The sequence below is a fragment of the Herpailurus yagouaroundi genome, unplaced genomic scaffold (genome assembly GCF_014898765.1).
Source record: "Herpailurus yagouaroundi ecotype Mexico unplaced genomic scaffold, PumYag 161, whole genome shotgun sequence".
Classification (NCBI taxonomy): domain Eukaryota; kingdom Metazoa; phylum Chordata; class Mammalia; order Carnivora; family Felidae; genus Herpailurus; species Herpailurus yagouaroundi.
The window spans coordinates 14,525,857-14,553,586 of NW_024412402.1; the positions used below are offsets into that span (position 1 = coordinate 14,525,857).

At 45.3% G+C, this 27,730-nt stretch overlaps 1 protein-coding gene across 1 annotated transcript in view; it reads left to right on the forward strand.

Moving 5' to 3' along the window:
* Nucleotides 1-27,469, forward strand: part of JHY (junctional cadherin complex regulator) — a 46,352-nt gene extending 18,883 nt beyond the window's left edge. The window contains exons 3-8 of the mRNA XM_040482844.1: nt 1,486-1,599; nt 7,549-8,210; nt 14,554-14,848; nt 23,481-23,561; nt 24,351-24,479; nt 26,995-27,469. Coding sequence (XP_040338778.1) covers nt 1,486-1,599; nt 7,549-8,210; nt 14,554-14,848; nt 23,481-23,561; nt 24,351-24,479; nt 26,995-27,192 — 1,479 coding nt within the window. The 3' untranslated portion in view covers nt 27,193-27,469. The remainder of the gene's footprint in view (nt 1-1,485; nt 1,600-7,548; nt 8,211-14,553; nt 14,849-23,480; nt 23,562-24,350; nt 24,480-26,994) is intronic.
* The last annotated feature ends 261 nt before the right edge of the window (nt 27,470-27,730 follow it).

Genomic DNA, 27,730 nt, shown 5'->3' on the forward strand with positions numbered 1-27,730 from the left:
CCCTGTGCTGACAGCTCAGAGCCTGGAGCCTGTTTCCGATTCTGTGTCTCCCTCTCTCTCTGCCCCTCCCCCGTTCATGCTCTGTCTCTGTCTCAAAAATAAATAAACATTAAAAAAAAAAAAAAAGTTGGATGCTCAACCATCTGAGCTGCGCAGGCGCCCCCTGGGGCATGTGTCTAAATAGCAAATGGATGGTATAGAAGTACTATAGTTACTGGATTACCTCTAGAATCTTTTACCAACATTAAGACTGTATCACTTCAGGGGCGCCTGATATCTTGTCATTCCAACATCTGACTAAAGTTGAGAACCTCACTCTCCATCATTCAAATTCACTAAGTGCCAACATTACAAATTCTGCAAGTCAAAGATGATATTGCTCTCTCTGTTTTTACGTTTTTAATTTTTTTTTTTAACGTTTATTCATTTTTGAGAGAGAGAGACAGAACATGGGCAGAGGAGGGGCAGAGAGACAGGGAGACACAGAATCTGAAGCAGGCTCTGGGCTCTGAGCTGTCAGCACAGAGCCCGACACGGGGCTCGAACCCACCAACCGTGACCCGAGCTGAAGTTGGACGCTCAACCGACTGAGCCACCCAGGCACCCCAAAGATGATATCTGTAATAAGTGAGTTACTTGAGCAAAATTGCAAAATATGAGGCTCTGGAATTAGACTGTTTGGTGCTTCTACTTACTAGCTGTTGATTCTGGGCAAGTTACTTAACCTCTCTGAGAGATGATAATCAGATCATCTGTTAACAGTTAATAGTTACATACCTGATATGGTAGTTAATAGTTACATACCTGATCAGCTTTAATATAACTGATAGAATATATGCTAAGTGCTTAGGACAGCTACTAGCACACCATGCACATCCAATGAATATTGTTATTTCTGTTGTTGTTGTCGCTATCTTCAAGTACAGCGTTATTTCACTACGTTAGTATCTCATTTGATATACTCGACATTTGTTGCTACATTCAGTTCAGGTAACTGTTCGAAAACTGGGTCCCCTGAGTATATATCAAACATTTAAAGCACAGGGTGACTGGGTGGCTCAGTCGGTTAAGCGTCCAACTCTTGATCTCGGCTCGGGCCATGATCTCACAGTTCGGGAGTTCGAGCCCCACATCAGGGTCTGTGCTGACAGTGCAGAGCCTGCTTGCGATTGTCTCTCCTTTCTCTGCCCCTATCACACTCTTGCTCTCTCTCTCAATAAATAACTTTTAAAAGTTTTTTAATAAAAAAAATAATAGTAGTTTGACCTCAAAGCACCAATTCTCACATCATCCCTACAGGAGGAAACGTTATTTATTCCCATTTTCCTTAGGAACAATCCAGGTCCCTGAAGACTGAGATAGATCCTTGAACCGAAAAGAAAACACAGCCCTTCAGGGTCTCTTTCTAGGTTACACGGATGAGCCTCGTGGCTCTAAGACTAAGAAGAAACTTGTTAACATGCTCTCTCTGTTTTACCCTCTTAGATCTCCTACTCCATCAGTGTAACTGACAAGACGTCCATTCAGAATGCCAAAGAGACTGAAAACGCTGCCATTGATCCTGTAGACAAATGGCATCAAAGAGCCCAACAGTTAAAGGTTACTTGCTAGACTGAATTTTAAATGGGTTTCAAGGGTTACTGCTAAATATCAATAATATCCACCACTGACTTATTACTTACAGGTGTATTCTTTTTTTTTTAATGTTTATTATTTTTGAGAAAGAGAGTGTGAGTGGGAGAGGCACAGAGAGGGAGAGATAGGATCCAAAGCAGGCTCCAGGCTCTGAACTGTCAGATGCTTAACCGACTGAGCCACCCAGGCACCTCTATTTACAGGTCTATTCTTATGCCTGAGAATAGTTACCCACCATAGGTAAGACTGATTTGTGCCCAGATGGGCAGAATTGCAATTGCTGGGTCGTAGGGTAGTTCTATTTTTAGTTTTTTGAGGAACCTCCATACTGTTTTCCAGAGTGGCTGCACCGGCTTGCATTCCCATCATTTGTTTATTTTATTTTTTTGAGGTTTGTTTATTTTTTGGGGGGAGGGGGGCGGACAGAGGATCCAAAGAGGGCTCTGTGCTGACAGCAGAGAGCCCAATGTGGGGCTTGAACCCACCAACCACAAGATCATGACCTGAGCCGAAGTCAGACACTTAACCGACAGACAGAGCCACCCAGGCGGCCCAGAACTCATTTGTTTATAACCCACTCCTGAAGGAAGATAAAGAGGAGCCAAGTATCTCAAGATCATTAGACCTAACATGGCAGCAATACAGAGTGGCCCATGGGATGCTTCCAAAGGATTTGTTCATTTCAAAAGGATTTGTTAATTCCCTGCTGCATCCTACACACCAGTCAGGCGTTCAGCATACCAATGCTGCAGGCTGCCTTTCCTTTTCCTCTTCAACTACCCAAATCTAGTGCCTTCTTTCTGGATGGAAGACCATGGAACCCGAGACATGAACATCTCAAGAAAAAGACACCGGAAACAAGGTCCCGAGACAATTTATATTTATGTACCCTCACTTTAAAAATACTGACAACTGGGGCGCCTGGGTGGCGCAGTCGGTTAAGTGTCCGACTTCAGCCAGGTCATGATCTCACGGTCCGTGAGTTCGAGCCCCGCGTCAGGCTCTGGGCTGATGGCTGGAGCCTGTTTCCGATTCTGTGTCTCCCTCTCTCTCTGCCCCTCCCCCGTTCATGCTCTGTCTCTCTCTGTCCCAAAAATAAATAAAAAACGTTGAAAAAAAAATTAAAAAAAAAATACTGACAACTGATGGTCGTCATAATCATTTTTTTCTTTTTTTGAATTTTTTTAAATGTTTCTTTTTTTGGGGGGGGGGGGACAGAGAGAGAGGGAGACACAGAATCCGAAGCAGGCTCCAGGCTCCCAGCTGTCAGCCCAGAGCCCGATGCGGGGCTCGAACCCACAAACAGCGAGATCATGACCTGAGCTGAAGTCGGATGCTTAACCAACTGAGCCACCCAGACGCCCCATCATCATTATTTTCTATGGAAGCATCCTACTTGTGCCTGAGGTCTCTACTTTAAACCAACTAATCCCTCTTCACTCTACCTTTCCACATAGGTCTTGTCCTGAATCATTCTGTGCTGTCCCGTGAACGTTCCTGGGTATTCCGAATCCCAATTCCGTTGTGTATCCAGAACTAGACCCAGTACTTTGCTGACTAGTCTGAGGAAGCACATTCCCAATAGCAGAAGATCCTTTCCCAGGCATGGAACAGGTCACCAATAGAAAGAAATGCAAAGTTCTCCAATTAAGTAAAGCTTCAAAAAAAAAAAAAATGAAATAGGAGATTTGCTTTCTTGCCACTCTAAAATAACTCTTGGGGCTCCTGGATGACTCAGTCATTTAAGCGTCTGACTCTTGACTTCAGCTCAGGTCATGAGCTCACGGATCCTGAGATCAAGCCCCAGATCAGGCTCCATGGTGACATCACGGAGCCTGCTTGGGATTCTCTCTCTGTCCCCCACCCCTACCCCACTCATGTGCATGAGAGCTCTCACTCTCTCAAAAATAAACAAACTTAAAAAAAAATAAATAACTACTGGGACGCCTGGGTGGCTCAGTTGGTTAAGCATCCAGCTCTTGATTTTGGCTCATGATCTCATGGTTCAGGAGAGCTCTCTCCCAAAAATAAACATTTAAAAAATAATGAAGTAACTCTGGACTTTCTAGGCAAAGGAAGGACAGGGTATGTAGGATCTTTGACTGGTTAATGTCAGGTTCCTTGTAATCACATCCTAAGTAACTTCCCACCTTTCCAAAGACCTATTATTTTGGTTTGGGCTCCAACACTGTCAAGACTTCTTGACGTCTTTTGTTCATCTGAACACAGAACCCTCCCTTCCTGATGCTATAAATTAGAGCCAGTTAATACGTGTGCTCTAAGTTTTCTTATCCGATGGAATTTCTAACCCAAGTTCGAAGTATTTGTGTTTCATTGTTAATAAACACAACAGACACTTCTCAATGTCAGAGCTGACCCTGGAGCCCAGGCACAACCCTCAGGACGCCAGGGTCGATCGGGGTCACTACGGACAAGAACAGCTTTTGTTTTAAAGCAGATGAACCTTTGGTTAAGACGACCATGCATCCTCCTCTCTGCTTATGGCATAGCAACAGGAAAGCCGCCAAAAAGAAACAGCCAGACGCTGCCTTTTGCGGGGTTGGGGGCAAACTACCTTTGGATGGCACGGTATGAACAAACGTTAATAACGAAGCGCGGATCTTACTAAGAAATCATCCTCCCAGCGTGAGGCACCAGGATTCCCCGACACAAACGCTGTTCCAATGGACAAGGGTGTGTGTGGGCCAGGGAACCCTAGTGCCATTAAGCCGTTATTCTGAGTGCATGTGGCATGGACCGGTTGTGAGTGTTGGTAACAAAAGAACCCCGTTGAGAGCAGGATAAAATAGAGGATTTCAGCGCTGATGGAGATTAAGTAGCCTGAGAATGGCTTTGTATATTACCTTGAGGGAACTCAGGTCTTGTGACCTAAAAAGTGACACCTGGCACCTCAATTGTAGGGAAATAAATCTTCAGTAAAACCACACAGCTCAAGTAGCCTGCTCACAAGGTGAGAGAAATCACAGCAAGCCCGTAAATGTCTTCCCTTCTGGGGACTGAAATGCCATCTCTGGGCACTTACGCTCACGTGAATAGCGGATTTAACACTCGAGACAATTGAAGCTTCCTCAAATGAGGAGTCCTCCGCCTTGTTGACAAAGCCCCCTATGAAGAGTACTACTGTAATCTGAATCGTCAGCAGCAAAGGTGGGACATGATTAAAACCAAGTGGTAACCCAAGATTTTGGGTCTGGGACCCCAGAGAAAGAACTCTTGGTAGCTTCCCCCCCCCCCCTTTGTCGATGGGAATGAGGAGGGAGGGCTAGGATGGGAGCAGAAAGAATTCCTGTTCGCTTATTTTTCTAGCAACTAAAAGGCTGGACAAGTTTCTTTTTAATTGTTTGTTTATTTTGAGAGGGGAAGAGAGCCGGAGATAGAGTGTGAGCCAGGGAGGGGCAGAGAGAGAGAGGGACGATCCCAAGCAGGCTCCTCACTATCAGCACAGAGCCCCACGCAGGGCTCGATCTCACTCGCGACTGTGAGATCGTGACCTGAGCTGAAATCAAGAGTCAGACGCTTAACCGACCGGGCCACCCAGGCGCCCCAGAACAGATCCTCTTCTATATGACACTATCAGCATCAATACATATTTAGGGATCACAGCAAAGGTGATTTTTCTTTTTTGCCTTCATAAACAGGGATGACAGCCATGAAAAGAGCCACCGTGTTTCATTAACACACTGATACGACTGTAAAATAGCCGTTTTCTTCTGGGTCCACTTTAAGGAAGGATGCTCTTGGATTATCTATTTGCAGAGCCTCTGTGCCCACATTTCTCCCGTGCAGCTCCATGTACCGCATGGAAGGAAAACTGTTTTTCTTTAATGTTTATTTTTGAGAGGGGATAGGCGGGGGGGCGGGGGGAGACACAGAATCCGAAGCAGGCTCCAGGCTCTGAGCGGTCAGCACCGAGCCCAATGCAGGGCTCAAACTCATGAACCACGAGATCATAACCTGAGCCGAAGTCAGATGCTTAACCAACTGAGCCACCCAGGTGCCCCTTTCTTAACTGAAATACAAAAAAAAAAAAAAAAAGAAGTTTTTCTTTTTTTCGAGTACCAAAGGTAAAAATGTAAAGTTTAGACGAGCTAATCAGAGCCTGGCCAATCCTCCGGAAAGCTCAAATTCTGAGGAGAACATAGTCTAAATTTCAGATAAGCCATTCTTACTTAAAAATCTGACCATGCAGGGGCGCCTGGGTGGCTCAGTCTGTTAAGCGGCCGACTTCAGCCAGGTCACAATCTGGCGGTCCATGAGTTCGAGCCCCGCGTCAGGCTCTGGGCTGATGGCTCGGAGCCTGGAGCCTGTTTCCGATTCTGTGTCTCCCTCTCTCTCTGCCCCTCCCCCATTCATGCTCTGTCTCTGTCTGTCCCATAAATAAATAAAAAAAATTAAAAAATTAAAAAAGTTAAAAAAAATAAAAATCTGACAATGCAAAGTAATATTGTATATTACTGTGTTAAATTTAACAGTCTCGACCTAATCATTATAAGGAAACTTCATTAGAAATAGAATGCCGGGGCGCCTGGGTGGTGCAGTCGGTTAAGCGTCCGACTTCAGCCAGGTCACGATCTCGCGGTCCGTGAGTTCGAGCCCCGCGTCAGGCTCTGGGCTGATGGCTCAGAGCCTGGAGCCTGTTTCCAATTCTGTGTCTCCCTCTCTCTCTGCCCCTCCCCCGTTCATGCTCTGTCTCTCTCTGTCCCAAAAATAAATAAACGTTGAAAAAAAGAAATAGAATGCCATTTATTATTACAGAGAACAGGATGTCCTAGTAATTCTACCAGAAACGTGAAAAAAAAGTTGAACTCGCTGCAGTAATTTAATCATTGTTCATAGCAAGCTTATACAATTTGAGCAAAAAAAAAAAAAAAAAAAAGGTGTTCCCCCCCCTCGAGTGATCCAGGTAACTTGGATTTTTCAATTAACATTGCATAGATACAGGCCATAGAGATTTTTTAGGTGTTCAGAAAGGAAAAAATATGGCACAGGTATATTCCACACTGATGCATACGGTCTTTACTATTTTTACTAAGCATTTAATCATTCTTTTCCAAAGGCCTCTTAACTCTGCTAGTTTTTCACAAAGTAATGAGTGCTTTATTCCTTGGAAAATATTTCTAAATGGCTTAGCACAATAGAGTTACATAGTGTATCTATTATACCAGGAGTACATTTTGTTGTGACAAGACTTTGAAAAGCATAAAGACCTTTCTGAAATTGAAATATTTCCCCCAGATGTTTGATTGCCTAAGTACAGGCTATATTAAGGAACTGAAGCAAAACAACCTTTGCGGTTTCACAGATGTCCTATCACAGTGCAGCCTCCTTTATAATCCTCTGAATAAAATCTAATTTGTTTCATCTGGTGAAGAGGTCATTTCTAGCTTCTGACCCATATGAGTAGGAAGATCTGATCATCTAAATTGTATCTCCTATTAGATTTGTACCTGGTTGGTAAGCAGATCACTGATGTCCCTTCTGGTTAAGATGTTTAGAAATATCCGTCTTGGTTAGAATAAACTTGCATATCTTGGTATAGATTTGCACCTTCTTTGTAATGCAGCCCTGCAGAGGTAAAGCCCCTTTCCCTCCCCACCCTGCGGTGATACATCGTTTTACATTTGAAGTCAAAGACTAGTCGTGAATATAAAGCCCATTCTAAGCTCTCTTCCTCTTTCTAGAAAATTCATAATCTGAAATTGCCAAGAGGAATTACTCAATCACTCTCACATCCTGAAAGTAGGAAAGGTCCCCCCCTCCCCCCATTCATAATCTCCTTTTGATTCTGTGGTCACCTTCCAGAAGGCTTAACTGGCAATTTGGAAAATACTACTATTAATTGTGAAGCATGCTGATCATTTAGCTTTACGTTAACCAAAGCTCTCTTTTTAGAATCACCAAGGACACTGGTCTCAATGTGAAAGTGCAAAATCAAACAACCTACTGAGACGTCAATCTTCTGAAACCACCAACGGTCAGCAGCCTTCCAGAAAACCAGCCAAGCGCAGCATCCGGAAACAGCATCAACGCCAGCGTGGCCTGAGGTCTCTGGTGACTGAGGAGCTGGCTGTCTGTCAGGGAAACCAGAATAGCACTCCCAGACAGCAACCAAACGAGAATAAGCCCACTGATCCTTCAATAAAGCACGAAACAACTGTAATTATGAATGCCCCGAATGATGATTTACAAGACTCCAGTGCACTTAGGAGCCGGGATCCCAAAGTAACCTCCAACAAACTTGGCCCAGCACAGCAGGCTTCTGATAAGGCATCGTATAACAACTCTGCTGGACATCAGTCAGTGACGGATGTTCACCAACAAAGAGGACACGAAGGCCAAGAAGAGAAAAGACCGTCACGTCAGCAGCCACACATCCACACTCTTCCCAATGTGGGCTTGAACCACCTAAACGAACTTAGTAAGAGACAAGTGCCCCTGAGCCAGAAAGGCTCACAGTCTGTTCCTACAGTAAATGTTAATGGATCAACCACAAATAAGAAGCAACCCAAGCAGATTTACACAGAGACGAAATATAAGAACTTAGAAATACTATGGTAAGAATTCCCTTTTCCCAACTTTTTCCTAGAGGAGCTATGAGAGACCACTGGAGACAGGAGAAGGCGTGGGTCATGGGGATGGTCAAGGGAGAGGAAAACCTCGCCTAGCAATGTCCTTGGCTCTGATTTCTGCCTCACATAGCCCACTTTCGAGGTATTTCTTTTCTTCTTCCCAGTCTCCTCTACTTTTCCCACTGTAGTTAAGCCAGAGGTTGGAGGGACGGAAGGAGAGAGAAGGACCCAGTTTAAAAAAAAAAAATCAGGGGCGCCTGGGTTGCGCAGTCGGTTAAGCGTCCGACTTCAGCCAGGTCACGATCTCGCGGTCCGGGAGTTCGAGCCCCGCGTTGGGCTCTGGGCTGATGGCTCGGAGCCTGGAGCCTGTTTCCGATTCTGTGTCTCCCTCTCTCTCTCTGCCCCTCCCCCGTTCATGCTCTGTCTCTCTCTGTCCCAAAAAAATAAATAAAAACGTTGTAAAAAAAAAAAAATTAAAAAAAAAAATCAGTATATTTTGAGGGTTACAAGTAATGTTTGGCGGAAACGGTCTCCAACGTGGTTATCCTAAGCAAATAAAGGTATGCCCCCAAATACCATCATTTACCAAAATGACAACAATAATCCAACAATAAGGAAACGTTTAGGTAAATGATGGTATTTAATGTCACGCAACCATTAAAAAGCTTTGGTTATAAAGAAACACTTCTATAGGGGCGCCTGGGTGGCTCAGACGGTTAAGGGTCCAACTTCGGCTCAGGTCATGATCTTGTAATTTGTGGGTTCGAGCCCCACCTCGGGCACTGTGCTGACAGGTCGGAGCCTGGAGCCTGCTTCGGATTCTGTGTCTCCCTCTCTGTCTGCCCCTCCCCCCGCTCGTGCTCTTTCTCAAAAATAAACATTAAAAAAACCTATTTTAAAGAAATACTTCTATAAAAAGCAAACAGTAAGGTGCAAATTTACACCTAAGGAGTAGGAGCTCTACTATGCAGAAATAGGCACCAACGAGGAAAAATGCATCAAAATGTCCATAGCAGTTATTTCTGGCAAGAGAAATTGGACTTATTTTTAATGTCCTGTGCATACTTTCTGAATCTGAATTGTTCAAGTTCCCTGCGGTGTAGATGTATCGCTTCCATCGTCAGACCAAAAAAAAAAAAAGTTATTTTTAAACTCACATCAGGGGACGTGTGCCGATGTCATTCAATCGAATGTGTATATTACACACCAGATATGCATTAAATCCAGTGCTAAAATGCTATATAGAAGGTTCAAAAGTAGTGTGATGCCCTGGTGCCTTCAAGGAGCTTACTTTCAAAGTAGGTAGACAATGTTGCATGTCTGAAGTAAGAAGACATCTCAGTGCTTCACCTGGAGGTATGGAACAGTCAATAAAATTCAGAACTGGCTTCCTAGAAGAGATCGTGATAGGTAGCAGGCATCCCTGTCTTTTTTCCTGACTTTAGAGGGAGCGCTTCTAACATTCATACCATTAAAAATATTTAACTTTTGCTAGATAGGGAGGGGAGACAGGAAATGTCTCCTATTCCTGTTGCCAAGAGCTTTTATCACAAATGGATACTTAATTTTATCAAAGACTTGTCCTGCATCAATTGAAAATTTTTCTCCTTAAATCCTTTAAGGTAGTTAAATATATTAACAGATTTCCTTTTTTTTTTTAAGTTATTTTTATCGGAGAGAGACAAAGAGAGCATGAGCAGGGGAGGGGCAGCAACAGAGAGAGGCTCTGTGTATGGTCAGCATGGGGCTTGAACCCACAAAACCACAAGATCATGACCTGAGCCAAAATCAGGAGTCGGTCGCTCAACTGACTGAGCCACCGAAGGTGCCCCTATTAATAGATTTCCTAATGTGACATCATCCTTTTATTCCTAGGATTAACCTAACTTGTCACATTGTATTTTTAATATGTTGCTTAATTTTTTAACACTATTTAGGATTTAACATTCACATGCGTGAAGTGAGGTGGGCTTAAAATTTTCCTATCTGCCACTAGCCTTATCTGAATGGGTTATCAAGACTATACCAACCTTATAAAACTAGCTGCAGAGTATTCCCCCTTTCTCCATCCTCTAGGACACTTGATATACAATTGGAATTCTCTATTACTTGAAGTTTCATAGAATTTTCCTATAAAACCATTTAGATCACATGTATTTTTTGTCTGGCTTTGTTCGGTTTGTGGGCAGATTTTCAACTTTAATCTACTTATGTTTACTGTAATAATCATATTTGGATTTATTTCTACCATCGTAATTTGTCCTTTCCGTCACCCTGTTTCTATCCTTTGTGTGTGTGTGTCTGTGTCTTTTATTGAATAGAATTGTTACTTTTTCCCCTGATTTGGAAATACGCTTTGTCTATTTTGAGTATAGTTGACGCACAATGTTAGTTTCGGCTGCACAACTAGTGATCTGACAAGTTTATACGTTATGCTACGTTCACAAGTGTAACTGCCCTCTGTCCCATCACATTGCTATTACAGTATCATTGACTGTATTCCTTATGCAATGACTTTTATTCCCGTGACTTATGCATTCCATAACTGGAAGCCTTGTATCTCCCTCTCTCCATCACCCACTTTGCCCAACGCCCTACCTCCTACCCTCCGGCAACTGTCAGTTTGTTCTCCGTATTTACAGGACCGATTCTGCTTTTTAGAGTTTATAGATTTCATTTATGAGTGGAATCCTATGGTATTTGACTCAGATTTCATTCACTTAGCATAATACCCTCTAGATTCACCCAACTTAGGTTTTTGAAAAACTTACTTAGCCAGGCAAAATATTTCTGTTCTCTTCCAGAGCATATTCAGAATCGCTGGATTGTTTTAATCCAATCGCCCTTTGAGTCACGCATCATCCTCCAGCATCTTTTGTAGTTCCTAGGTCTCCAAAAGTTAAGGCTTCTTGTAGAGAGTGTTTTAAATTTAACTGTTTATTAATGTCTCTGCCTCACCATTTTTCTTCCATTTGACTTTCTTCCTGAGGTAGAACTTTTGGAAAGGTTTTCAGGAAGGGTAGGTCACTGCTAAATCTACCTAAAGGACCTTTACTCTCTATCTTGAATTATAGTTCAACCTGGTAAAGAGCTGGAAAACATTTTCCTATCTCCTGGTTTCTGTTTCTTTGAAAAGTTTTTGTCAATATAATTATCATTCCTTTTGTTTTTCTCTTTTAAGGCTTCCCCCTTTGTTTTTGGTATTCTGAGGTTTCCCTGTGTTAGGTCTCGATATGAAGTGTTTTTTGTTTTGTTTTGTTTTTTAATTTTTTTTTAACGTTTATTTATTTTTGAGACAGAGAGAGACAGAGCATGAGCGGGGGAGGGTCAGAAAGAGAGGGAGACACAGAACCTGAAACAGGCTCCAGGCTCTGAGCACTCAGCCCAGAGCCCGACGCGGGGCTCGAACTCCCGGACTGCGAGATCGTGACCTTAGCCGAAGTCGGACGCTTAACCGACTGAGCCACCCAGGCGCCCCTCGATATGAAGTTTTTAATCCTGCTTGTGATTCCTAAATCTGAGGATTCATCGCTTTCATAAATTCCATAAAAACTACCATCCATTTTCCCTTTGATTATTATGTACTATTTCCTATGAATATTTCCTGTCTCAGGAAATACTCTTTTCCCTCCGGGAACACCAAATACATGCATACTAGATTCTGTTATTCTAGACTCTGGGTCTCTTTAACGGTTTCTTATTTCATCTTTTATCTATCTGTGCTTGAGAAATTTCCTCCCACCAGTTTCCCAATGCACTAACTTTCTTCAGCTGAGTCTAATATGCACTTTAATCAAAATTTAGTAAATTTCAATAGTGGTATTTTTCATGTCTAGAATTTTTATTCGGTTCTGATTAAAACCTTTTTTTTTTTTTCTCCAAAATCGGTTTCTCAGGGTTTTGATTTCTCCTCTCAGGTCCTTAAAATCTTTACACATGCTTCAGAATGCTATCTAGGGGCTCCTGGGTGGCTCAGTCAGTTGAGAATAAAGATCCTGGGATCATGGGATCCAGCCCCGTGTCAGGCTCATGAAGCCTGCTTAAGATTCTCTCTCTCCAGAGAGACTGAACTGCCTAGTTCAGTCGAGTAAGCATCTGACTTCGGTTCAGGTCATGATCTCACCTTTTGTGAGTTTGAGCCCCACATCGGGCTCTCTGCTGTCAGCGCACAGAGCCTGCTTTGGATCCTATGTCCCCCTCTGTCTCTGACTCTCCCCCACTCATACGTGTTCTTTCTTTCAGAAATAAAGATTAATATTTTAAAAAAAGGGGGGGGCACACCTGGGTGGCTCAGTCAATTAAACGGCCGACTTCGGCTCAGGTCATGATTTCGTGGTCTGTGATTTCGAGCCCCGCGTCGGGCTCTGTGCTGACAGCTCAGAGCCTGGAGCCTGTTTCAGATTCTGTGTCTCCCTCTCTCTCTCTGACCCTCCCCCGTTCATGCTCTGCCTCTGTCTCAAAAATAAACGTTAAAAAAATTAAAAAAAAAAAAGATTCTGTTGGGATGAGCACTGGGTGTTGCATGGAAACCAATTTGACAATATTTTAAAAAATTAAGAAATTAAATTAAAAAAAAATTCTCTCCCCCTCTGCCCCCTTCCCAGCTCACTCTTTAAAACATAAAAAATAAAAATTTTTTAAAATATTAAAATTCTATTATCAGAAGTTCATAGAAATCCGTCACTGTTTCTTGTGCGTGTGCATGTGCGCCTGTGGACACTTAGTGGATTATTTCCTCATATATTCTAGGATTTGGGATTGTGAATGTATGCTTGGCTATCTTGTCCAAAGACACGTAGGCAGGCTAGAGAAGGAGGTTATCCCTCCAGAGAATTTTTTTTTTAATTTTTTTTTTTTAACGTTTTATTTATTTTTGAGACAGAGACAGAGCATGAACGGGGGAGGGGCAGAGAGAGAGGGAGACACAGAATCGGAAGCAGACTCCAGGCTCTGAGCCACCAGCCCAGAGCCCGACGCGGGGCTCGAACTCACAGACTACGAGATCGTGACCTGAGCTGAAGTCGGCCGCTTAACCGACTGAGCCACTCAGGCGCCCCGAGAATTTTTTTTTAATGTTTATTTTTGAGAGAGAGAGAGAGAGAGAGAGAGAGAGAGAATGAGAGTGGGGAAGGGACAAAGCGAAAGAGAGGGAGACACAGAATCCGAAGCAGGCCCCAGTCTCCGAGCTGCCAGCACAGAGCCCGACTCGGGGCTCAAACTCCGAAACCATGAGATCATAACTGGAGGTGAAGTTGGACACTCACCAACTGAGCCACCCAGGCGCCCCAGAGAACTTTTATATTTGGTTCTGCCAGATGCAAAAGGGAGACCCCTCTTCTACGATCATTTTTATGTTAATTTTTTTGGTGGAATCCACGATTGTGTGGAGAAGGTAAATTTGAACCCCAAACGCTGTCCCGTGGAAATTCACAAGGAATTTTTTCTCCACTTGAGAGCTTAGACCAAGACAAACCGCCTTGCTTTGCAGATTCTCAAGGCTGGTGACTTTCACTAACCCAACTTTTTCTTGTAGACGTAGCTCTCCAAGGCCTGTATGCAGGCCTCTCCCTTGATTCCCCATGCCACACGGGGCCAAGATTTCACATATCCTACACCAGCGTTAAGTGTTAAAACTCAAGCCCAGGGGCGCCTGGGTGGCTCAGTCGATTGAGCGTCCAACTTCCGCTCAGGTCATGATCTCACAGCTCGTGACTTGGAGCCCCGCGTCGGGCTCTGTGCTGACAGCTTGGAGCCTGGAGCCTGCTTCCCATTCTGTGCCTCCCTCTCTCTGCCCCAACCCACTCACATTCTGTCTCTGTCTCTCTCAAAAATAAACATTAAAAAACAAAACTCAAGCCCATAGGTGCAAAACTCCCACCAAGAAAGCCATAGCTTTAGCTTATCCAAAATCTGCTTTTAGTTCCTTTTTTGTGTGTGGTCTTGAAGTTTCCCTGTCTCTCTTATAAATTCTACTATGTATTTACTAAAAAAGATGTTTGTTCCAATTTAACCCAACATTTCCAGGCATTTTATAGTGGGAAGGTCTTTGACGTTTCCACGGGGCGTTTGTTGTTTCTGTTTTTCGATTTCAAATGCACTAAATGCAAGTCCTCAAACAAGAGCTAAACTACCCTAAAGAAAAACGAGGAGGATTTTAAGAGGTTAATGTATTTATGCAAAGATTCAGCTGAAGGTCATGAGTTTGATTTGGAGAGCGATGAATACCTCAAGTTCAAAAAGACTTTTCTGCTAAACGTCCTATATACCCAGGTATCATGAACAAATTTGTGGGTTGTGTTTTTTTTTTTTTTTTTTCCTCCCCATTCAGGAAATTCCATTCTCCCTCTGACAGCCAGCCTGTCAGAGCTTCTCCGGACTCACAGCTCGCTCAGATCATGGAGCATCATCAGCAGGCCTTAAAGCAGCTGACGGAGGTGCAGCCTAACGAAGGGGCCTCGCCCAGCGTCACATTTCCACCTATCTTGTCCAGGGTAGAAAGCGAATCCCAACTCAGCGCGGGGACAAGCCAAAGAAACCAAATGAACGTGGGTCGGAGCAACTCCGAAGGCTATCTGTTTCAGCTGGAAAAAGGAAAAAAGCATAGGAAAAGCAGCAGCACCAAGGTAATAAAAGCATTTTTACCAAATAACCTTTCAATTCTGGTAACGCAGGTGGGCATGGCCATTCCCTTACTCCCAGCCCCAAAACAGGTCCTTCCGGGCAGGCCCAAGTCCTGAGGCGCTTCCTGATCTCATCCGTCCCTGGCTGCCGCCTGAGATGTCCCTACTTTGTGCTTCATCTCTGGGAAGGGTGCACCTTCGCGGAGAAGCGAAAGTCCTCCTTCTAGCCCCAGGTTAGGCGTCACACGCTTGGGTTCCTCACACCCCATTTCAACCCCTAGCCTAGGCGGAGTCTCTCCGCACGTGCTCGTATTTGAAAAGATGAGACAAAGTAGGGCTGAGGGAGTCTGTCACTGCATTCTACCCGCTCCATCCCACTGTCCCTCCACCCCGGGGAACAATTCTTGTCCTAATCCCCCCCCCAGCTCCTGCACCCCAAGACCCAGGACCAACCAGTGACTGGGCTTCCCTCAGCAACACTGGCTCATCTCTTCTGAGTTCTTTGTAAAAGTCACCATTATGAGCACCTTTGCTCCATTTAAATCTTTCACATCCAGTCTGTAGAGATAAATAAGCGGAAAAGGGGCAGAGGGGATTCCTAGTGGAGTCTTCCCAGGAGGACCTGAAGGAACGTTGAAGGAGTCTTTTTATGTCCTGTGCATTTCTCCACTGTTGCAAGTAATAAAAACCCCTCAGGAAAGTCACTGGCTTCGAATGTCAAGTGGTCAGGAAACAACTGGAAAGTGCATTCCGGTTTACAGGGCAACAGGGCAAGACCCAGTGGGAAGCAATATGGGAATGTGGTGACTGGGTTCCCCAGGAATAGACTCTGAAGTGGAGATTCCTTGCAAGAGGCTTACTGACAAGTGCTTCTAGAACCACCCCTGTAAGGGGGTGGGGGTGGGGGGACAGGGCTGGCTGAGGGAGAGTGTGTGCCCATGATACAGGGGAGGCAGAAGACTCGAGAGGCCCACAGGGACTCTGAAGTTGGGATGGCCCTTTAAAGGTACAGGACCCACATGGACCAGCCATTGGCTACTGACTGTCCCTGGGGAAGGGCTGTAACTTTGGGTACCACAGCGCCATCTGGCTGAGGGCGGTTCTTAGGGAGGGACCCAACTGTGAGCCACAGCAGACAGCACTCCCAGTAAGTGGGGGAATGAGTGCCTCGGTCTAGAGGGACCCTCCCTAGAAGGCAGTTTAGGGCATCAAACCTTAGCTCAGTTCCACATAGGTGTTGAATTCCTATTAGGAACAGTGGTAGGTGCCAGGGTGTAAAGAAAATGAGCCACGGCCCCTCCTCGTGTAGACACACATGAAAATGGCTTCAGTATAATGTTGCACATAAAAAAAAAAAAAAAGGAAAGAAAAGAAAAAAGAGGGATGTGTGGGCTGCACTGAGGAGCACCAAGGAGTTTGGGGGGAGGGTGGCGGGGTTAAGCAGAGCTTCGGAGGATAATTCTGAGCCAAGTTTTATTTTCTTTTCAAGTTCATTTATTTTGAGAGGGAGAGAGGGACAGAGGGAGAGAGGGAGAGAGGGAGAGAGAATCCCAAGCAGGTTCCACACTGCAAGCACAGAGCCCGACGTGAGGCTCGAACTCACAAACCGGGAGATCGGGACCCTGAGCTGAAACCAAGAGTTGGATGCTTCACCGACCGGTTGAGTGCCACCCAGGTGCCCCCCTGAGCCGAGTTTTAGATGATCAACAGTGAACAAGACAAGACAGAGAGCATTTCAGGCAAAGGGACCGGCCTGAGCAGCTACTATGAAGCTGGACACACCGCGACGCACGCTGGGAACTGCCAGCACATCAGAGATGCTGTCCCTGAAACGGAGCACGGGGTGTGGACGGATGCAGGTGGAGCAGTAGGTAGGGGCCAGGTCTCACAGGAGCCTGCTTATCATATGGAGAAGGACTTTATGCATATTTAAGAGAAGAAAAGAAAGATCTGCTTGGGGCCAAGACGTCAGCGGTTGATGGGTGGGAAACAGCCCAGCCGGCTCCTTACAGCTGCCAACTTGGAGGCCTGTCTACCTCAGGACTCTAGCCCCCCTCAGAACCCTGGCGTCCCTGCCTCAGCTCCCTCGCGCACCCCCACCCCGCGGCTCCTTGGACTCCTTGTTCTGACCCTACTCCCTCTTAGCCTCGGTTCTGCAGGGGGTCCCTAATCCCTGCCCAGGCCATGGGAACCACAATCAGTGGCTTGGAGCTGGGAAAAGCCCCAGTCTCCCTGTAAATAAGGAGCAGCGTGTTTCTGGGATCCCAAGTTCCTTCTTTTTCTACAGAAACATCATTACGTGGTAATTAGGTTCTGCGGTAGGATTAGCGCTGTTCTCAAGTCCTTCGTAAATAGAAGGGGTCTTGCAGGCCAGACTAGGAAGGCAGACACCACGCAGGCTATTATGTCTAAACAGAAATCCATTCAGAGCTTTGGAACCAGCACATTCTCAGGGTGAGGAGGGCCTGCTGACTCGAAGGTTGATAGGTTACCAACGGCCTAAGCCATAGCTCCAACACACTCCTCAGAAGAGGATCTTCTGCGTTAGGTTTCTTGCCAACTAGGGGTTGTTGTTAAAAATGCAAGCTTTTAGGGACACCTGGGTGGCTCTGTTAGTTAAGCATCTGGCTCTTGGTTTCAGCTCAGGTCATGAGCTCACAGTTCCTGGGTTCAAGTGCCGTGTTGGGCTCTGTGGTGAGTGTGGACCCTGCTTGAGAATCTCTCTCTCTCTCTCTCTCTCTCTCTCTCTCTCTGCCCCTCTCCCATTTGCATGCATGCGCTCTCAAAATAATTTGTTTTTAAATGCAAGCTTTAAACACAGTTCTTATGATTTAGAGAGAGAAAGAGCAGGAGGTGGGGAGAGGGGCAGAGGTGGGGAGAGGGGCAGAGGTGGGGAGAGGGGCAGAGGGAGGGACGGAGAGGGAGGGAGAAAGAGAGATTTTCAAGCAAGGTTTACACTCTCCACAGAGCCCAATGCAGGGCTCAGTCCCATGATCCTGGAACCCTGACCTGAGCTGAAATCAAGAGTCAGATGCTCAACTGACTGAGCCACCCAGGCACCCCTGGACTCCGTTCTTAGTGAGCAGGGTTAAGTCGGAGTCAGACTCAGCCATTCCCAATTTCTCAGCTCTCTTAATACTGGTGTCCCTTGGGCAAGTCAGTAACTCACCTGAGCCCGTTTCCTCACATGCACAATCAGAAATCATTCCTTCTTTTTGCAGATTCGGTGTGACAATTACATGAAACGATGTATTAAACCTTAGCTTAGGGGCATCCGGGTGGCTCAGTCGGTTGAGTGTCAGACTCTTGGTTTTGGCCCAGGTCATGATCTCACGATTTGTGAGTTCAAGCCCCGCATCAGGCTCTGCACCGACAGACAGAAGCCTGCTTGAGATTCTCTCCCTGCCCCTCCCCTGCTCACGCACGCTCTCTCAAAAATAGATAAACTTTAAAATCTGGAAAAAAAAAAAACCACCTTATCTCCGTCCCTAGTGAAGAGTAGACCATCAAATCAAGTAGTTGCCTTTTCCTTCTTCCTTCCCTCAGTAACCTAAATTCAGGTCTTACAGAGGAGAGGGGGAGGAGAGTACCTCCGTGACAGTGTGTGTCCCCAGAAGTCTGAGAGCATGGGAGGGTAGGGAAGAGGAAGGAAAAAGAACTTTCAGTTACTGCCGCCCAAACCCTCTTCCCAAGTCAGAGAAGCCCTTCCCTTCCTGCTTTCTTTCAGGAATGTTACCATCCACCCATATCCATTTTCTCGCTCCAACACCTTCAACCTACATCTGACAAATGCACAGAAGCGCCCTTTGTCCTTTAAGCTACTCCAGAAGCTCAAATGATTTCGAACAGAGCTATTTGTATAGGACAGCAGGTAGCCGGGGCACCAGACAGGGAGGGGGGGGCGGGAATCATTATCTGGGTCATGCCCATTTGCTAGTCACAGCAAATCTTGTGGTTTCCAAGGGAATCGACTCGAAGCACATTAAAAATGTGAGGATTTGTAAAGCCAACGGGCCCACGCACCGTTCCCCTTCCCCTAGCAGTTCTGAGGGGACTGATTGATGAACACGAAGCATCGTCCGTGCTGTTAAAGCCAGACGTCAGGCAGCAAGAGACTGACGCAGCGCCCAGGACGACAAACAGCATAAAAGTATCTATCGCGACCCGCCACAAAAACCACTGCTTACAGGGTTCTCCCGCAGCCGAGCTGCAGTAATTAACTCGTGTGTTTGTTGTCACAGACAATCTGGGTATTGCTGCTTGACTGCTTCTAAGGAGAGGTTTATTTGGATTAAATTTCTCAACCGCAGAGCAAATTCCCTTCGCTTGCTGTTCTCTCCAGTATCTGAGGCATTGTTTTTCATTGTCCCGCTTTTGAGTAGCCTTCCCCTGCTTATACGTCTGAGGAATGTTCTGGAGAAAAGCCCTGCCGTGGCCCCCACAGCAGGGTACATACAGCGTTTCAGAGTTGAAACAGGTCCTCGCCAGACAGTCAAGGTCATTTTCAATTCACGCACACTTCGCCCCAAGTTTACAAGAAAACATCACTCTTCTAGCTTGTGAAGGGTGATTAATTACCGGCAGAAATATGCCATCAGGACAGTCCCGTGCCATCTTCTGCTAAAGGGGTCATCAACAGTGAACAGCAGTTCAGACGGGTGGGTCTGGTCTTTGCCATCATCAGGCGGGGCCAGGGATGGCTGAGGTCAGCTTGGGCACATCTTATGCAAAGACTAGCAGCGAACCCCATCAGGGGCGTATTGAGAACAGGACTGTATTCCCGCCCCCCACCCCGTGTTTGGAGACCTAACAGGGCTATCATTGTTGATTTAATTTTCAGGGTGTATGGGGGGGGGGTGCTATTGTGACCTTTTAGTCTTGTAACAGCCAAGGAGAACTAAATCAAAGTAAATTCTGAGGATTATTTTACTATAAAAGCCTTTTGAAGAGACAGAAAGCAGGATTAGTCGTTGCCTAGTGCTGGAGGTGGGGGGCCGGGGGGAGGAGCGGCTGCTAATGGGTACAACTTCAAATGGGGGAGTTCTGTGGTATGCAAAGTCAATTTCAGTAAAGCTGTTAGGAAGATTTCTGATGGAAAGAGATCAAATGGAATTACAGCACTGAGCGGCAATCAAGATTACTTGAGGCAAACTTAAGCAAATCTAGGATTTTTCATGGCCAGTCACCCAGAGCAAACTTCGTTACGAAGCATGCTTTCTCCCCCTTGAGAAAGGTCTCCGGCTAGAAGCAGCCCAATCCCGGAAAAGGCGTTTGGAGCATTTGGATTCCCCCTCCCCTCCGGGCCACACTCTTTACTTTGTAAATAGGTAACGCTAGTCCCTCCGTGTTCGGTTTTTCAAGGACAGCCAAGACGTAGATTCTGGTTATTGGAGGGGATAGTAAAAACTGGGGGAACCCAGGAGCAGGGAGCTATTATTCACGCTTCACAATGTATCTTTTAGGGAGTCCGTGCAATGATTACAGTTAAGCTGCTTCACATTAAGTTTGTGATTTCTGGACACACTGATCATTTCTCATCCGTTTTGGACAAATTGGATTTAGGACTTGGATATGAGCGAGGTTCTCTCCGTTTTCATTTCTGGTTTACTCTGGCAAATAGTAATTTCAGCGATTGCAAAACAACAGGTCAGATGATAAAGAACAAGTTTGCGATTGCCACGTAGAAGATACGAGGGTTCATTCACCTAGTAATTAGCAGAGATTTTTTTTTTCAACGTTTTTATTTATTTTTGGGACAGAGAGAGACAGAGCATGAACGGGGGAGGGGCAGAGAGAGAGGGAGACACAGAATCGGAAACAGGCTCCAGGCTCCGAGCCATCAGCCCAGAGCCCGACGCGGGGCTCGAACTCACGGACCGCGAGATCGTGACCTGGCTGAAGTCGGACGCTTAACCGACTGCGCCACCCAGGCGCCCCATAGCAGAGATTTTTAAATGTGATCACACACAGTGCAATCAAGGCTTGCACAAAGAGGCCTTTCTTACACATTGCTAATGGAAGTGTTCATGAAGGACCTTAAAGGTGTTCATGATTTTGCCTCAATAATTCCACTTCTGTTAACTGATCTCAAAGCAATTCTCACAGTAGCCCACAAACAACGCTCACTGCCAGGACATCTTAAATGGTCGACATTTAGAGGAATAGCTAAATAATGCAACTATAACCAGAAGACAGAATGTTATGTATGGAAGTCATTTTTGGAAACCAATGACGGGGAAATGCAGTATAATGCTACAACGCTTAGTGAAGGGGCCCCTGGGTGGCTCAGTCAGTTAAGCATCCAGCTCTTGATTTCCGCTCAGGTCATGATCTCGTGGTTGTGAGTTTGAGCCCCACTTGGGGCTCTGTGCTGATCGAGGAGCTGGCTTAGGATTCTTGCTCTCTCCCTCTGCCCCTCTCTCCAACTCATGCATGTGTGTGCTCTCTCTCTCTCTCTCAAAAAAAAAAAAAAAATGCTTAGTGAAAATATCTAATTTGTAGTACTTGACAATTTTACGCAAGCATGAACAGATAAATATCAAGGGCAAGAAGCAACTAGAACGGTTTTGCCAGGTGATCGTTTTTCTTAAAGGGGATTTAGGATTTTGACGAGCCTTTAATGAACACCATTTTCTCTCCATAGTTTAATATTTTTAAACGATTTTTAGCCCAACAACTTCTTCCGAAAAAAGGAACCTTCTCTCTCCTTTTAGAGTTAGATATGCCCAAAGAGTTTCGACTGTAAGTTTTGAACATTCTAATCAGGGAAATTCGGTTTGCAGAACTCGATCCTTGAAGTGTAGAAATGTTGCCTACGAGTCACAAGATTCTGGCTCTCTGAAGCACCAAGACGTTAGAAATATTGCTTTCACTTCCAAGTCACAGAATTACGATTTACCGTACCTTCAAAAAGATGGGCTCCTTCTCACATACGATTAACCCACCGGTAGAGAGCCACACAGCTCACAACACCAGAACCAGTTATTTGTATGGTTCTCTTGTTCCCTTCCCGACCCACGATTGCTGTTTCAGATCCAAGAACCATATCCGCATTCAAGGCGAGAAAACAGAAAAAGAGAGGGGCCGAGCCAGCCCGGATAAGAGCTTTCTAAGATACAAGCTTTCCCCCGGCCAACTTTCATTTATACCGCACGGGCCAGAGCTCAGTGCTTCGGATCTGCAGAACAGAGTACCTGGCTCGAAGATTCTATAGTGGGGAAAGGCAATGGAGAAACTAACTGGGGCCAGCTGTGGGTAGTCAGGCACTAGCCCAGCGGGAGAACACATTCTTGTAACAGTTGATACAAAGGATACCGAAGTTCCCTTCAAGGAAGGAAACCGAATGAACTCACAAACTCAAAAAAAAAAAAAAAAAAAAGAGGGAGGGGTGCGGGGGGACTTGGTATCTCCACAAGGGCATCTGCCCCAAGCAGCAAGTCAGTTTTAACGCTGAAAGCAGGAGTCAGGGGAATATCATCATCTAGTCTACAGTCTGGAGAGCATTAGTGTTTTTCCGGCCTGTTATTTTGCTCAAATGTTATAATTTAAAATTAAATCGCCACATCATGTTACTGTCCCTTTAAATATGCAATACCACTATGAAGGTCATATAAAATTACACCCTTCAGGGGCGCCTGGTGGCTTAGTCGGTTGAGTGTCTGACTTCGGCTCAGGTCATGATCTCGCAGTCTGTGAGTTCAAGCCCCGCATGTGGCTCTGTGCTGATGGCTCAGAGCCTGGAGCCTGCTTTGGATTCTGTGTCTCCCTCTCTCTCTCTGACCCTCCCCCGCTCATGCTCTGTCTCTCTCGGTCAAAAATAAATAAAACATTAAAAAATAATAATAATAAAAATAAATAAATAAAATAAAATTACACCCTTCAAAATATCCAAAAATCACACTGAATGAAAGGAGTTTCTCAGTAGATCTTGCCTAGACTCTAACCCTTAGAAATTTACTATCTTGGGACGTCTGGGTGGCTCAGTCGGTCAAGCATCCGACTTCAGCTCACGTCATGATCTCCCGGCTTGTGAGTTCGAGCCCCGCGTTGGATTCTGTGCTGCCAGCGGGAGCCTGCTTCAGACTCTGTCTCCATCTCTCTCTGCCCCTCCCCCACTGGTTCGTTTTCTCGGTCTCGCTCGCTCAAATGTAAACAAACATTAAAAGATTAAAAAATGTACTGTCTTTTGAATGTTATGACATCATCAGGGCACTCCTCTTTTTGAAGCAATGCTTACCTGATTTAGATCGCCTCTTCCCAGGAAATCATTTGGTTTTGTCATTGTAGGAGACCAGACATAACAGTAATAGCAGATGTTGTTCAAAAGGTTAATAACAAAACACCAGTTCGTTCACTCGAAAATGTTTATTTGTAATTCTCAGAATTCCAGCTTTGTTGTTGTTGCAGAAGTCGGAGAAGTCACAGCCCGCGAGCCGACCAGCTACAAATTACCCAAGAAGCTACAAATTATCAAGAGCTACCCTTAACGTGGAAGAACTATCAGGAACTGCGGCCACACTCTCCCAGCTGTCCACACGGACCTCCGTTCTTCCCTGTCCTGTGTGGCCAGGACAGCTGGGCGGGGGTGGGGGGAACATACAGTTCCTTAATAGAAACTGTCTCTTTGTATCTGTAGAGTGCCAAGCTGAAAGGTTATCAGAAAAGAGACGTGAAGCTTGGAGGCCTTGGACCTGACCTTGAGTCCATCAGAGACAAAGTGAGTGTGACGTACGTACAGCATTCTGTAGGCTTGGGTTTGCCGACCTGCCTTTTAGCAGAACCGCACAGACCCGTGCCCCGGAACCAAGTCCTCATCCAAATGTCTCCCTCTGAGTAGACTCTTCTGAAATAGCATTGGTAATAGAGACCCGGATACGCCTTTTACCATAAAAATTACCCAGCCAATGCTGTTTTATGTATCCACCTTTTAGTTAGGTTTGAGGGCCCGCACAGAAGAGGGCCATGTGCACATGAAAAGAGATGTGTGTGTTAGACGGTCGTTGGTCTTTCCCAATAGAGTGATCTTGGTAATTTCAAAGAGTGGCTACAGAGAAGACGCTTAGGATAAGAGTTCCCCAACCCATGAAAAGTGCATCCACTTTAGTTCCTTTCCTCTAGTGAAAGGAGATCTTCATTTAATGTGTTTTAACTGCGGTTGCACTCAGGGCATGAAAAGAGAGTATAGTTCAAAGTTGGAAGCCAAAATGAAAATAAATTGGGTAAATGCAACAAAGAAAGAGCTGAATGTGATTTAGCCCCTGTTAAGGGAACACTGGGTGTGCTCCTGCGGTGATGTCCCGCCCCCTCCGAGAGAGACTGTTTCTAGGAGAAACATTAACTTAACCATCTCACCGCCGTTGCCTTACACATGGTAACCCCGTTTCCCCAGTGCCTCCGAGACGCTACCATACGCCCAGCCGGCTAAAACGAGTGCTGTTTTTAAAAGGAGAGAACGGGGAGATCTAGCAGGGCCTGTGCACGGTCGTAACTTTGTTTCTCCGAACAGATGCAGAAATTAATCCAAAAAAAGGAATACGCCAGACAAGTTCAGGAGTATAACACCAAGACGCTTTCCCTCCTGCCGAAACCACAAACGGCAAAAACCAAAAGTAAATCTGCCATCCCTCGGCAGAAGGTAAGAAATTCTCAGCAAGGCCGCTAGCTTTGCAATTAGAATGAAAAGGAAACCTTTGTTACCTCTTAAATTCCCCCACCTTTTTGGGGTTTTTTTTTTTTTGGAACACAGGGATGTCTTAGCTCCTGTGTTCCTGCAGCTGTCCCTCCTTCACAGATACTGATATTGATACAGACAGTGATACAAATAACACGTACACACATATGATGCTGTAAGATTAGCCTGAAGTTCGTCATGGTCTTTAGCCCTCCATGGTTTCTTCCGAGTACAGTATTTCAAATTTGTCACCCACCCACAAACTGAATAGTAAGGCCGGCAGACATGAAGAGATACTCGACATCACTCCTCATCACGGAAATGCAAATCAAAACCCCGATAAGATCACCTTACACCTCTCAGAAAGGTTAGAAGCAAACAGACAAGAAATAACAAGCGTTGGCGAGCCTTTGGAGAAAAAGGAACCCTCATGCACTGCTGGTGGGAATGTCAGGTCACACGGTCACTGTGGAAACCAGGATGGAGGCCCCTCAGAAAGCTAGAAACAGAAACACTATATGATCCAATAGTTCCACTACTCGTTATTGACCCAAAGAAAACAAAAGCACGGATTCGAAAAGACACATGCACACGTATGTTTATTGCAATATTTGCCGTAGCCGAGATACGGGAGCAACCCCCGTGTCCCTCTATAGAAGAATGGAGAAAGAAGACGGGGCGTATTAAAGAAGGATAAAATGGGGCCACTTATGCCAATGTGGATAGGCCTCGAGGGTATTCTGCTAAGTGAGATAAGTCAGACTGAGAAAGAAACACAATTTCACTCCTATGTGGAACCTAAAAACCAAATGAACGAGCAACAAGCAGAATCCAACCCATAAATACAGAGACCAAATTGATGGTCGCCAGAAGGCAGGTGGTGAGGGCGACGGGCAAAGTGGCTGAAGGGGAATGGCAGGTACAAGCCTCCGGTTATGGAAGGAAATCATGGAGACGAAAGGCACGGCCCTGGGATTATAGTCAACGATACTGTCACGGCCTGCGTGGTGACAGATGGTAACTACACTTGTGGGGAGCACAGCCTAACCTACGGATTCGGCAAATCACTCTGCTGCACACCGGAAACGAATGCAACATTCTGTCAACTCGGCTCAGAACTTTAAAACCGTTTTCACCGGATAGTAGGGTGATTTCTTAGGAGAAACCAGCAATCCTGATAGAATCCTAGCATTAAATTTTAAGAAATTAGAGTCGCCGTGTCATTTAGGAGTACGTACGTCAAAGAAAAGTCCTTCACTGTTTCTTTCAATTTCATTCCCCTCCATTGTTCCCAAGGGACCGTAATATATAGGTTTCTCTAGCCACAAAAAAAAAAAAAATTTCATAAAATACAGAATGTTCTCCGTCTCAGAGGTCATCCAGCTAGAAGTCAGGATGTGAATGAAGTACATTCGGGGAAACACCGAGCCTTGCAGGGCAAAGTCTCTGTCTCCGTCCCAGTAAGAACGTGGGACCCTTTGCATGAGGGACAAGTGACCCTTTCGTGCTTTTAGGAATTTGTACTTCATGTTCTCTCTCACAGACCATCATATTTTCTCTTTATTGCCTTTCTTCCTCGGACCTTGAAGACCTCAGCCCACTCGACTGAGTTTCCATGGTGCCATTTTTTCTTTTCTCTCCAATCCATTATTTTGTCATGAAGAGAGTCAAGGCAACAAGTCTGTAATTAGAAATTCCTACAGAAATCACCTACACATACGGAGGAGTCTGGAGGTCCCCCTCCCCCCACGACCTAAATATACTATTCCCATTTCAGCTATCAAGAAACGCTCATTAAAATATAAAATTGATATAAAGGCAGGTTTAGAAATCTATTTCGTGATCTCATGTTTATTGTAGCGCCTTTTGGAACGGACATCACTGAAGGAAAAAAAAAAAAAAGTCTGCTTTTTCCAGTCTCCGGGTTTCTATAGATAATATGCTAAAGAACAGAATAATTCCCAACGTCTGATAAATAGTTGCCAGAGTTCAAAGAGCCTAGGAATAAGGAAGAGTTGGATGTAACAATGGAGGCTCATCGACGACAGTGAGATCTTTGGTCTCAAGCTGTAACAAGTCCACTTCGAACGGTAAGGTCCGTCTCTCCTCAATAGAAGTTTGGTTTTAAGAAGACAGCCAGAAGCTAAGTAGAGCCCACGCGTGAGAAATCGACTTTCAAACACTCGAATAAAACTCCGTTTTACAACGAAAACACCCAAAGGCACAAATCTGTGTGTCATCTCTCGGCTCTTTTTCACAGCACACGGTTACGCGGCTAATTTATTTGGTGGACACTGTGTGTTGTTTCACATGATTTGCATACCCCATTCTCTCTACATTCCCACCCACATCTCCGTAGATTATTGTGGCCGGAGGCTCCATTCGTATGGCTAATAAGCATTTCCTAAGACTCCACATCATTAAAGGAACCCGGGGCTCACTTCCCATCTCAAATAACATTTTATCTTTATGCTTTTAGGCTTTGGAATATGCTAAGACCATCCCCAAACCCAAACCTTCCAATCTGACTGATCGAGCATTGAAGGAGAAGAAAAATCCAACCTATGCTCGAAAGGAAGACGCTCTGCCTGAAATCTCCCTGCTGGAAATACTGCAGAGCAGGCACGAAAGGGAAAAACAGGCTGTGGCCGCTTTCAAAGCCCTTCACATTGTGTAGACAACACATGTATCAGAGACCAAAAATGCCCGGGGACTGGACACGGAGGAAGAGGGCCAACCAACCTCCCTGCACGGGGAGGGAGGACCCAATGTCCTCCAGCCGCGGTCCATGGTCGCTTTGTGCAGAATTTAAAATATGGAGCCGTAAGACATCATGGTGCCACATTTTAGGTTCTACAAAGAATGTTTTCTTCATTATTTATTTTCAAATCAGAGTTCTGAACTCATTCCATTTGAATAAGAACTAGGGAATAAAGGCTTTTAGTTGTAGATTGGATTTTTTGCCTTCTTAAACAATCTCTACCCATCCTTGCATAAATGAAAACCTTCAAGTTGCCCAGTAATAAATGTATCTACTATGCTGCTCTCTTACCCTCCAGATAAGAAAAAGGTATGAATGCTTCAGTTTCAACTAAAATGAACTTAAACTGGACTAACTAACTGCCAGTACATCAGAAGTCTTTCCGGGGCACCTGGGTGGCTCAGTTGGTTAAATGTCCAACTTCGGCTCAGTTCAGCTCTCGCGGTTCGTGGGC